The sequence below is a fragment of the Salvelinus alpinus genome, chromosome 2, assembly GCF_045679555.1.
Source record: "Salvelinus alpinus chromosome 2, SLU_Salpinus.1, whole genome shotgun sequence".
In the NCBI taxonomy this organism is placed as follows: domain Eukaryota; kingdom Metazoa; phylum Chordata; class Actinopteri; order Salmoniformes; family Salmonidae; genus Salvelinus; species Salvelinus alpinus.
Window position 1 is genome coordinate 65,649,327 of NC_092087.1, and position 13,276 is coordinate 65,662,602.

At 44.1% G+C, this 13,276-nt stretch overlaps 1 protein-coding gene across 1 annotated transcript; it reads right to left on the reverse strand.

Annotated features, from left to right (window-relative positions):
* Window positions 1–2,142: 2,142 nt before the first annotated feature.
* LOC139541178 (uncharacterized protein K02A2.6) lies at window positions 2,143–12,517 on the reverse strand. The gene is made up of 7 exons (XM_071345532.1): window positions 12,466–12,517; window positions 8,583–8,757; window positions 8,216–8,430; window positions 7,961–8,118; window positions 4,395–4,841; window positions 2,715–4,135; window positions 2,143–2,377 (listed from the first exon to the last, which is right to left on the reverse strand). Exons 1-7 carry the CDS (start codon window positions 12,515–12,517, stop codon window positions 2,143–2,145), a joined length of 2,703 nt encoding a protein of 900 aa, XP_071201633.1.
* Between the last annotated feature and the right edge of the window lie 759 nt (window positions 12,518–13,276).

Below are 13,276 nucleotides of genomic sequence, written 5' to 3' on the forward strand. Positions count from 1 at the left end.
CAACCCCTTTGCTATGACAAGCCAAAATAAGTTCAGGAATTATAATGTCACATAATAAGTTGCATGGACTCACACTGTGTGCAATAAGTGTTTAATAGGATTTTTGAATGACTACCTCATCTCAAGGCACTGTAATAATGTTAGCAATAATAAAAACAGAATGGCGTCACTATAAGAAAAAAAAACGTTTTTGTAAAACAAATGTACCTTGTTTTTTAGGTGGAGAATGGTTATCCATGGTGCTGTGGATGGTTACAGCAGACTTGTTGTGTTTCTGAAGGCCTCTGACAACAACAGGAGTGACACAGTCATGGAGTCATTCGAAGCAGCCATCACCAGCTACGGATTGAGAGGTGGTGAGAGGGGAAGTACACTCAGATGAAGGACCACTCACAACCAGAGGATAGAGCGGCTGTGGAGTCTCCAACGTTTACCTTCTTGGAGACGGAGCAGATCATCGACATCAACAATGAGGTGCACCTGCGGGCACTGCACTTTGTGTTCCTGCCATGGGTGAACAGAGATCTTGCTGTGTTTGCCAACAACCTCTGCAGTTGTTCGTCTCGGGTTCCCTGGCAATGCAGAGGGCCAATCTGACAGCAGTAAGGGATTTGTTCGCCACAAATTCAACCACCGTCAGCTCTCAAGCCACCACCTCAGCTCCTCCTCCAACCACCACCTCAGCTCCTCCAACCACCACCTCAGCTCCTCCTCCAACAACCACCTCAGCTCCTCCTCCAACCACCACCTCAGCTCCTCCTCCAACAACCACCTGAGCTCCTCCAACCACCACATCAGCTCCTCCATCCACCACCAACTCAGCTCATCCAACCACTACCACCTCAGCTCATCCAACCACTACCACCTCAGCTCATCCAACCACAACCACCACAGATCCTCCAACCACTGGCGCCACAGCTCTTTATTGGTCGGAAGGGGTGATTGTGCCACAAATCCAGTTCACCATCAGCAACACACAGATGGAACTGTTGCGGACAATCATTCCATTGGAAGGCCCCAGAGGCAGCCTGGGAGTTGACATTCTACAGAGGGTTATGGCAGTTATATCTTCAGTGCCACTCGTTCCTACTCCAACCTGACTTACTACACCCCTGATACTCCCCTACAGGGATGAGGGATTGGACGCTATATCTTCAGTGCCACTCGTTCCTTTGAATCAGTTCATTTTTATAATACTATTATAAATGTTATAATACTAACATTCCCCCTCTTTCACACACTGTATGATTTGGTCTCTAGAAAGGTACGACAGACATCTTGGATGGGGACCAGAGTTTAGACACAGGTGGCCTTAACAAAAGTGAAGTACTTCTCCATTCCAGTACGATTCTGTTTGGTCATATTTGGAGAGAGTCAGGTACTGTTAAGATATACGGCCACTAATATGTATAATATATATATATAATATATAATATGGTTATTGTATTTTGCTCTATGGCGCTTGAGCACAACATTCCATCTGCTGACACAATATTTGTCTTCCACTCAATAACATTGTTGACACATTGTGACAGCTCAAATTATGTGGTTGAAGATGAACTAGTGCAGGGCTCTCAACCTTGTTCCTGGAGAGCTACTGTCTTGTAGGTTCACTCAAACCCTAATCTAGTGCACCTGATTTGAATAATTACCTGCTTAATAAGTTAATCAGTGTAATATTTGTGTTGTGGAGAAATGACCAGGCAGGAGACGGGAGTACAGTTAGTTTTCGTTTAGTCAAAACCTCTCGTGCTCTACAGTTCCCGGGCACACTAGTGCGCATGTGCATTTCCTATTAGGTGTAGTAACGTAACACTGTCGTAATACATCACCGCTTAGTAACAGTATAGTAACTAATATAAACAGATGTAGATCCCAGATACTACACTCCTCCCCCATAGTTTTTAACTCCCAGAGAACAAGGTAAATATGTTAGGGAACTACTAATGCAATATCTGAACAATGCATTCTTAACATTTTTCAACTACTGGGTTGAAGCAGACTTTTCAGAGCCCAGCACAAATCCAGGGGATTATTCTGCCCCGAAGATGGAGTTTGTGTCCTAATAACTAACCCAGGTAATGTCCTTTTTCTTTCCTTTTATCTAGGACATATTAAAGTGTTTGTTTGTTTTACTGTCTGTTACCTTAAACAGTTCAACTCACAGGTCAAGCTTTTGAGGTACCCTTCGATGTCGAATAGGATATCTCCGCTCCTCCTGGGCTTCCGGTGGTGGGCCAGGTTCGGGTGGAAGGTCAGGCTCTGTCTCTCCCGTACGTCCACAGTCAGGAGAATAGTCCTGGGGGTCGTTATTGTTCTCTCGGCGTGTCTCTGCTGGGGCGTTGGACCGTAGCAGATGATCCACATGAACGTTGACCTGGCGATGACCAATTTGGACTTGGTAAGTCAAAGGTCCTTTGCGTTGCAAGATCACACCTGAGTTCCACAGGCTCTTGGGGTGTCTGAAATCACGTACCATCACCCTCTCTCCCTCTTTGAATTCTCTGACAGTCTTTGAGTGTCTGTCATGAGCTTTCTTCTGCTGTAGCTGGTGCTTTGCCACAGTGCTTGACAAGTCTGGTTTCAACAATGTCAGGCGGGTATGTGGTTGGCGTCTCAGAAACAGTTCAGCTGGTGTACATTCCGTTACTGTGTGTGGTGTGTTACGGTAAGTAAACAGGAACCGCGGAAGCCTTTGGTGGGTGGGCACAGACTGAACCTCGAGTCTAGTCCAGGCCTTCATAAAGGTTTGCACGGCTCTCTCCGCTGCTCCGTTTGATGCCGGATGGTAAGGTGGTGACAGGATGTGCCTTACTCCATTGTTCTTGAGAAACATTTCAAAATCTTTTGACGTGAAAGGAGGGCCATTGTCCGATACGAGCTCCTTGACTAGTCCAAAGGATGCGAACAGGTGTCTGAGAAGATTGATGGTCTTCTCAGCTGTGGTCAGTTGAGTAGGGAACACTTCCATCCACTTGGAATGGACATCAACGACAACAAGGAAATGTTGCTTGTCAATCTCGGCGTAATCCACATGGATGCGTTCCCAAGGTGTCGCAGCCCAGGACCATGGATGAAGAGGTGCAGCAGCAGGCTTGTTGCGAACAGCTTCACAAGGTGAGCAGTGGCCTACATGCTGTTGAATGTCCTGATCCAGTCCAGGACACCACAGATAACTGCGAGCGAGTGCTTTCATTCGAGTGATCCCTGGATGTCCCTCATGCAGGTCAGATAGCAGTCTCCTCTGGAATTTGTGAGGTACCACCACCCTTGATCCCCACAGAACACATCCTTGATCAGTGGACAACTGGTCTTTCTTGTCGATGAATGGACGAAGGTTATCGTCATTTACGAAGTTTGGCCAACCTCCTAATGTTAAGTCCAAGACTTTGGAAAGCACTGGATCTTTCCTTGTTTCCTCTGCTATGTCTGAAGCAGATATGGGCAGTTCGTCAATGAGAGAGATCTGGAAGACTGCTCTATCATCTTCACTGTCGGAGTCACTATTGCATGGTAGTCTTGATAGTGCATCTGCATTTGCGTGATCACTGGATCGTCTGTACTCAATCTCGTAGTCATAGGCTAATAATATCAGAGCCCAACGTTGCATTCGAAGTGCAGCAAGGGTTGGTATAGCTGATTTTGGTCCAAGGATGGCCAACAGAGGCTTGTGATCTGTCAGCAGTTGGAACTTCCTTCCGTACAGGTATTTGTGAAACTTCTTCACTCCGAATATTATGCTCAGGGCTTCCTTCTCAATTTGAGCATAATTTTTCTCACTTGGTGACAGAGTCCGTGATGCAAATGCAATAGGGTGTTCTTCACCTGACGATAGAACATGTGAGATGACGGCTCCTACTCCGTATGGAGATGCATCACACGCGAGTCTCAGCTTCATCTCTGTGTTGTAGTGGGCAAGCCACTTGCTCTTTAGCAGACGCTGTTTGCAAGTCTTGAATGCTTCTTCGCATTGCGGGGACCAATTCCACTTTGTATCGGCCTGCAGCAGTTGGTGAAGCGGATGCAACAATGTGGACAAGTTTGCCACAAACTTTCCGTAATAGTTCAGGAGCCAGGTGCTCTCCAATGGTTGGTGCTGACACGAGGATGTCGTCCATGAAGCACACAACGTTGTCTATACCGTCCAAGATCTGATCCATTGTGTGTTGGAATATTGCTGGAGCTGTCGAGATTCCGTAGGCCAAGCGATTGAATCTGAATAGCCCCTTGTGTGTATGGATGGTCAGATACTGTTCTGACTCCGGATCCAGCTTCAGTTGCTGATAAGCGAATGCCAGGTCCAGCTTACTGAAAACCTTCCCACCAGCTAGAGTGGCAAACAGATCTTCAGCGTTTGGTAGTGGATATTCCTCTGGTAGTATGCAGCAATTTACTGTGACCTTGTAGTCACCGCACATTCTGACGGTCTTGTCTTTCTTTGGGACTACAACAATCGGAGCGGCCCAGTCGCTCCTCGCTACTTTCGTGATTATGTTATTCTTCTGTAGGCGGTCCAGTTCCTTCTCTACTGCTTCCTTAAGAGCATAGGGAACTGGACGTGGTTTGTGAAAGATAGGCTCCGTTCCTTCCTGCACTCTGACTTTTGCTGTGAAGTCTTGTATTTCGCCGTAGCCATCTTTGAAAAGTTCTTTGTGCTTCTCCAGCATGTTAGTGAGTGTAGCCTGACTCACTGGTTTGTCCTTACTCAGACTGAAGATTTCTCCCCAGTTCAACTTGATCTTTTGTAGCCAGTTTCTGCCTAGCAAGGCTGATTTTTCTCCTTTAACAATGACAAGCGGTAGCGTCCACTCCTTCCCCTCATACCGGACTGGTACCTGGATCTGCCCTAACACAGGAATAGTGTCACCAGTGTATGAAGAAAGGCGGATGGACGCTGGCTGAAGAGGGCACTCTTTCAGTTTTTCTTTGTAGAGTCTCTCTGGAACCAGAGATACAGACGCTCCGGTGTCCAGCTGCATTTTTACCGGTTTTCCCGCTAACTCCATGTTGAGATAGATTCCATCTTTTTGTTGTTGAGCTGTGTACACTGTGGACAGTTCCAATACTGTTTCAGTAGTACCTTCCTCTTCTTGTGCTGCGTCTGACACTTTGTGCGCTCTTGCTGTGCGTTTTGAGGCTTTACACACTTTCTGTAAATGTCCAACCTTTCCACAATTGTGGCACTTTACATTTTGGAATCGACATTCACTGTGCTGATGATTATCTCCCCCACATCTGTAGCAACTTGGCTTAGACCTTTGAGATGTGGGCTGCTTTGTTCTTGTGTAACCTTGAGGACGGGACTGAGAAAAGTGTGACTTTTGTGAGCCTTTTTCACCACGTGCATCACTGACCTTGTGAACACCTTTCTGACGTTCTGCATATCCCGATAGCTCAATAGTATCCCTGTGGGCAAGCTCGAGTCCAAGTGCGATATCACAGGCTTTCCGAAAGGTCAGGTCCTTCTCTGACAGAAGCCTTCTGTGATATGCTTCACCTGTGAGACCACATACAAACTTGTCTCGAAGAGCATCATCAAGAAATTGTGCAAACTCACATGTACTTGCCAGCCTTTTCAAAGCAAGGATGTAGTCAGCCACGGTTTCCCCTTGACTCTGGTGACGTTGGTCAAATCTGAAACGTTCTGCAATGAGAATTGGCTTAGGCTTGAAATGCCTTGAAAGAGTTTGTCAGTTCTGCATTGTTCAACTCCACTGCTTTTATTGGTTCAATGAGACCTTTCAGCAATCCATACTCAGTTGGACCCAAAACACTGAGAAATACATCTGCTTTCTTTTCATCCTTGATTTCATTTGCAGCCAGCCAACGCTCAAAACGCTCCAAATAGGAATCAAAATCCTCTTTTGTAGCCTCAAACTCTGGTACTCGACCAATGGTTGCCATTTTCACAGTTAATTGTTCAGTTTCCTTATTCCTTGTATTCCTTAATTTTCCTCTAATTCTTCACTTCAGAAGTTTCTGCAATTACTTCGTTCACTGCACTCATTTGTAATAATGTACACACCGTGTTACGTTCCTTCTTCCTTTTTTTTCTTTTTTCTTGACAATATTTCTCCACCGAGATCGCCTAATTTCAATGGGTTCAATGACAGTTTTTAAAATTTATTTAACCACCAGAGGGCAGTGTCGCTATTCTGGACTCCAATAGTCTTGCTACTTGGCAGCTCCTGAACACTGTACCTGCTAGCAGTGCTTAGCGTTTTTTTACTGGCGAAAGAAAATAAAAAATAACTGACGAATTACGTAATTATTTTGAGTTTCATTACTCACGCAACATTCTTCCCTTCAAGCAATGTCCGTTAAAGAAGTTTAATCACCTCGTCGCCACTGTAATATTTGTGTTGTGGAGAAATGACCAGGCAGGAGACGGGAGTACAGTTAGTTTTCGTTTAGTCAAAACCTCTCGTGCTCTACAGTTCCCGGGCACACTAGTGCGCATGTGCATTTCCTATTAGGTGTAGTAACGTAACACTGTCGTAATACATCACCGCTTAGTAACAGTATAGTAACTAATATAAACAGATGTAGATCCCAGATACTACAATCAGGTTAGTTACAACTGAGGTTGGATTGAAAACCTACAGGAGGGTAGCTCTCCAGAAAGGGTTGGAGAGCCTTGGACTAATGTCAGGGTTGTGTGCAGAGAAGTAGCGGAGTCAAGCGCAGGACACAGGTGTTGAGCGAAACCACAGCGTTTACTCAAAAATTCAGCAAAATTCCACAAATGGAATAATAACAAACACACACGTATAAACAACCACTAACGCAACAAACAATCACGGACAAAACAGAAATGAATGCCAGAGGGTTAAATAGGGAACATGATAGGGGAATTGAAACCAGGTGTGTATAATACAGACAAAACAAAACGAAACTGAAAAATGGATCGATGGTGACTAGAAAGCCGGTGACGTCGACCGCCGAACACCACCCGAACAAGGAGAAGGGCCGACTTCGGCGGAAGTCGTGACAACTAATGGATCTAGTTCTTAGATCAATGTATTTGAAATTTGATAAGTCACTACAAAGGTGCAGTTCCCAGAAGTGGAGCTGTCACTTAATGCAATGGATGGGAAGCCTTATTTCATGTAGTTCTAATTCAATGATAATGGCTGAAGTTAATTTGTTCTTAAAGTGTAGGACATCAAATTATCATATTTGGATGAGTTGGCTGAAATATGGCAGCAGTACTTCAGTCAATATCAGCAAAGGATATTGGTTATTAGTGAAGTGTCAGTAAAGTGTTACTAAAAAAAAAGAAAACTTAAAAACACCAAGACAAACAATATGGACTGTATAAATTAATATTAATGATCATTAAGTGAACAATAACAGCCAATATGGAAATACAGTGCATTTGGAAAGTATTCAGACCCCTTGACTTTTCCCACAATTTGTTACATTAGAGCCTTATTCTAAAATGTATTAAATAAATAAAAATGTAGCGTCATACCCAAGAAGACTCGATGGTGTAATCGCTGCCAAAGGTGCTTCAGCAAAGTACTGAGTAAAGGGTCATAAATGTAATATTTCCTTTTTTTTTTTACATTTGCAAAAATCTCAACCTGTTTTTGCTTTGTCATTATGGGGTATTGTGTGTAGCTTGATGAGGGGGAAAAATTATTGTATCCATTTTTGAAAAAGGCTGTAACGTAATAAAATGTGAAAAAAGTCAAGGGGTCTGAATACGTTCCGAATGCACTGTACAAACAATACAGATGTAAGTAAATAAATGCTTATATGTTGATGTGCAGTTACATTTTCAAACACTCAATTGCTACTGTAGTTTAGTGCTACTAGATACAATTATGTATCGGAAAAATATGTTTTTATGCAACACCGAAATGTGGGGAATTCACAATACATGAATCATGAATTCCCTAAAGGCATTGTAGGTGCTATGAAGAGGGAGCCTTAGTGTCACAACACACGTGTTTGCCTCTGGGTACTTTTTCTTCTGCTGCCCAGCGAGACCCCCTCGCGCTGTGTGAAGGAATTCGATGGTCGGGGTGTCCTCAAACCCAAGGGGTGGCACCACCGTTGCGCCAGTAGCAAACTCCAACACCATCATCACTGTTAGAGGAGGACATTCTCCATCTGAGGAGTACACAGTAAAACAATTAAAATACACATTTAAATCACAAAATTGAATAATATGCAGTTACCGATAAACTTGAACAATTTACTATTTTACCTTGTAGCTCAGCCAGCCAGTTGAACCAGTGGCAGATGGTGTCATTCTCCAAACACCGCCGGTTGCCGCAAGGTATGAAATAGGTTACTTTAAACAGGTCCCGTAGGTCCCTGGCAGTGGGAGGCTTTATGGAGTCCACAAAAAGTGCTCGGAAGCTGTCCGGGTGGTTCCCCGATGCATCGAGCAGCCCAAGAGAGTTGAGACCATATTTGAACCTGTTATGGTTTAGAGACAGTATGTATATTTAAAATAGGTGTTAAGGACAATATAGTGATGTGTATTGATTTAGGGGGGTGGACATTCAAAATACTTATGTTAGAGAAGGTAATGACAAGTACTTCACAGATTTATGACAGAGTTGACTTACTGCTCCAAGGCTACCTGCATGCTCCCTTGGACAAATTGTTGAGCCACCAAATCAACCACACCATCTCTGTCCTCCATTGTCTTGACAGCAATCATTTTCAGCCCCAGTAGGCTCAGCCAGTCTACCGAGTCCTCCAATTTGTTCTTCACCTCTGATAGGTCCTCTGCTTTTTTATCTAGAATTTAAAAAACATATGACAGGCATTTGACAATTTTAAACACAGCAAAAGAAACCATACATGTAAAAAATGATGATCTATTATTTCCTGTTGCTGTTAGGGAGGACATCAAACTTACATTTTCCAAATGTGCTCTCGGAGTAGTGTGGCTCACCTCCTCCAAACTGAGTGGAGGTGCAGGCTTCCCACACACTGCTGCGAAGGGTCGCTCAGAGAAGAAGTGTGGCCCAACCCCTCCATGGACCACACACACACACTGATCATTTCCCCAGTGGTTCCATACAGGCCCTCATGTGATGCTAAAAAGACCATTTCAAATGTGTTCCAGCTTTGTTATCCCTATGATATATCGCCCTGGACAGAGCACCTGAAAAAGGCTCTTCAGTAATTGTTTTGGCTTAAATTCTGTATTTTACATGAAAATCAGACCTTAATACGGGTAAAAAGAAGGCTTTCCATGAACATCAAGGGACAGCCGTTTCGCTCCTTCCGGATCCTCGAAGATGGCCGAGTCCCTGATGTCCCTCATGAGGAGGGACCCCCTTGGTCAACTGCCCCATCCGCCTTGGACTCAATGTCCACAAAGGTAATATCCATATTAGCCCCTGCATTAAAGTTTTTGCGTTGAAATGCATACAGGCAACTGTTTAGGACGTTGCCCCTGTGGACATTTATCATGTTGGCGATGGGGCAGTGGTCCTGGTCCACTCGGCTCCAGAGCGTACGTAAAATGGCACTTATGTCCATTCTAGAGGGGGGGGGGGGGGGGGGGGAGCTCATTCAAAATGTGTGACAAATCGAATAAGGATTGATCTTAAGGGAAAATAGACATTAAGGTTTTAAATACTACATTTTGTTTATAAACAAATGCTCTTAAATTATGGAGATGGAGGTGAAGGTGAGGGAGAAGGAGAAGGAGAAAGTGAGTTAGAAGGTGAGGGGTGAAAAGAATAAAAGAGGGAGGACGTTAAGGGTGAGGGGTGTTAAGAAGTAAAGTTTGGTGATGAAGGTGGTGAATGGAGAGGAGAGGAGGCTGGCGAGAGGTGAGGAGAGGGGACAGGCGAGAGGTGAGGAGAGGGGACAGGCAAGAGGTGAGGAGAGAGCACAGGTGAGAGGTATTGAGAGGGGGCAGGTGAGAGATGAGGCGATAGGATTGCCTGTAAATGGACAGAAACAACCACACACAAAGGTTATAACTATCAAGTAGGTCAAATGTAGTCCGATACAAACATCAAATATATTATTATTAGGTAGTGTCATGCTAGTCACCTGCACATCCTCCACAGAAAACCACAACACACAGTACAGACTCCCGAATGTCATGGTCCTCCAATGACCCGTTAATCGTGCTCTTGCGAAGCCCGCTGCTGCCTGGAGTGTAAAAACCTCACTCGAAGCATCATCCTCCCCCACAAAATCAAACAACATCTATGTAACAAATGCCCAACATTAACAATTGTAATTCAGCCTGAAATTTACATTTATAGTACTGAGTTTATCAACAACTTTCCTGAATGGATTCAGAATCTCTTAATCCACTGCCTCCCATCCAGGTATTTGATCTTAAAGGGCACTCCATTAGGCTGCTCTGGATAAGAGACCACCCTCTGTCTTCTCTCATAAATTTTTCTACCTTCAATTAACTAGGCAAGTCAGTTTAGAACAAATTCTTATTTTCAATGACAGTAGGTTAACTGCCTTGTTCAGGGGTAGAACAACAGATTTTTACCTTGTCAGCTCGGGGATTCAATCTTGCAACCTTTCAGTTACTAGTCCAACGCTCTAACCACTAGGCTACCTGCCACCCCATTGACTACAATATGCATTACTTTTAGTGTTAAGTTCTAAATATATTTATACCACAGCATTGTTGAATTCTAGAATGGGCATTGAAACCAGTTCAGAAAGAAAACGGCACGTAGAAATACATTTAACCGTGTATTAAGCAATGAATAAGACAAGCCGTGGCAATATATGCTCTGCTCATTCAGGGTAGCTCACTGAGTCCAATAAGCTATACAAATGCCCCCTGGCAGAAACACATAACCTAACAGGGGGAGGCTGAGGTAGTGGTGGTGGGAGCAAGAAGCCAGTGCATAGCAGCAGTAGCAGCAAGCAGCAGCAGGATTTCTGCCAATAAATGTGTGCTTTAGTATTATTTTCTTTGGTAACTGTAGTATAAGCAGGATAAACGCCCCCTTTCTGTACATTACCATGGAAAAATGAACTGCGCAAAGGGACTCGGCTCACCCTTGACCCACTGCGTCGTCCATTATTTCCAAGGTAATGTAAAGAACATCTGCATTCATCGCTTACAGATGATATCAACTTGGTGAAATCCCTTACCTTCCTTCGCCTGCTCTCCCACTCCTCAAAACAACAACGGTTCATCTCCTGTGGCAAAAATAAGTATTGAATTCATCTGTTTTGTGAATGAAAATGTAAGTGTTTCCTGTTGGAATGCCGTTGACGTGTGATCTGAACAGATTTACGAAGCTATATCATATACATACTTTCTCCATAACTAATAATATACTTTATAATTTGATGCTAAAATGGAAAAGGTAATTTAACGTCACTGAAGCTTGTGGTGAGGCAACAGGGAGGCCTATCTCCATAGGCGAAGTCTCTGTCTCCGAGGTTCTGTCCTCCCTTACAGTTTCCATTCACATAAAAATACAAGAAATCACTAGTTGCTCAACTACTTTATAACTTTTGTATACAGAGGGAAATCCAGTTTCTTTTCAAATTAATTCATTACCTCTGGCATTTATCACGTGACATAATAAAGCTCAGTCTACCTCCCCATTCATAACACATAAGCTATCAAATACCTTCAATCTTAAGTACAGGGCAGACCTCCCTAGCCCAGCTGATTTGATTGCAGCTGGACACATGCTGTCCAGCTGTAGGGGAACGAGCCTCCTCCTGTTTGTCTTAAAGGCCTCTATATTTGGATTCATCTGGGGGGAATGTTTCCCCCAAAACCTTCAAGAAGCTGCTCTCCTCCTGACCATAGGGCACTTTGATCTGCCTGACAGGATACTCTAAAGATACTGAGATATGGAAACGTTATTTAAATCTAATAAAAAGTATCCTAATATAAAACAGGGAAACAGTCCATGATCTTTAAATCAGTAAAATAACCTTCAATAACTCTAAGTTTAATCACAAGATAGATTCACACCTAGGTTACTTACAAAGCAAGCACTGTGCATAGCTCTGTGTCCTCATGTACTTTTTATCTGTTATTTTACCAGGTAAGTTGACTGAGAACACATTCTCATTTACAGCAACGACCTGGGGACTAGTTACAGGGGAGAGGAGGGGGATGAATGAGCCAATTGAAAACTGGGGATTATTGGGTGACCGTGATGGTTTGAGGGCCAGATTGGGAATTTAGCCAAGACACCGGGGTTAACACCCCTAAACTTACGATAAGTGCCATGGGATCTTTAATGACCTCAGGGAGTCAGGACACCCGTTTAACGTCCCATCCGAAAGACGGCACCCTACACAGGGCAGTGTCCCCAATCACTGCCCTGGGGCGTTGGGATATTTTTTAGACCAGAGGAAAGAGTGCCTCCTACTGGCCCTCCAACACCACTTCCAGCAGCATCTGGTCTCCCATCCAGGACCAACCCTGACCAGGACCAACCCTGCTTAGCTTCAGAAGCAAGCTACATGGATATAGGGAAAATGTACCTATCCTGTTCAGCTGCCGGATGGTAGGGTCAGCGATCAGGCACACCCTCATAGTTATCAGCCTGCTTCTCCCAGTTTGCCGCTTTTGGACTCCAGCATTATTCCGCCTCCAGAACGATTGAAATCTGATATGTGCAAACGTTATAAAAGTTACAATAATGACACTCAGCATAATCGACACCGCCCATACTCGCACACCCCACGGTAGCTGTTGCAATCGTTAGCTAGCTAACGTTACTAGGTAGTTGTGCCGGTTAATGTTGACTTTTGCCAGGTATTACCTAACCTACCAGAATTAATCCTACCTTTGAACGACCCGATCCTCTTGGAGTGGTTGTAAAGGTGGTTACGCTTTGCTGGCAAAACTCAAAAAGCGGTCTCTCATGTTTTCAAGGTTCGACATGACTTAGTCGTTTGTTGGTGATGATGAATGAGAAGTTTTTCATATAGTTATTGGCCAACATTTGCATATAGTTTACATATTGTTATTTTACGCATCAAATAGTGTTATTTGACACGTATCTTTTTGACACGCAAAGACCCAAACGGCGTTCCATACAATACTCCTCATTTGCACTGTAGTCCAGTTCCACGCTGTCAATATAGCATCCTGCGCTACTAGTACTGCTCCTTCTGTTACTGTCCCGACAGCGACTGCCGTGAGAATAGCTATTGCTCGGAATCCGTCTCCTGATCTCTAATTCTTTTCGTGGTTTACATAGGTCTAGGACTGAAACTTTCAGATACTCCCTACCTGTTTCCCAGTTCATACCCTGGTCCTTAGCCACCAACATCTCCAATGACCTCCTGT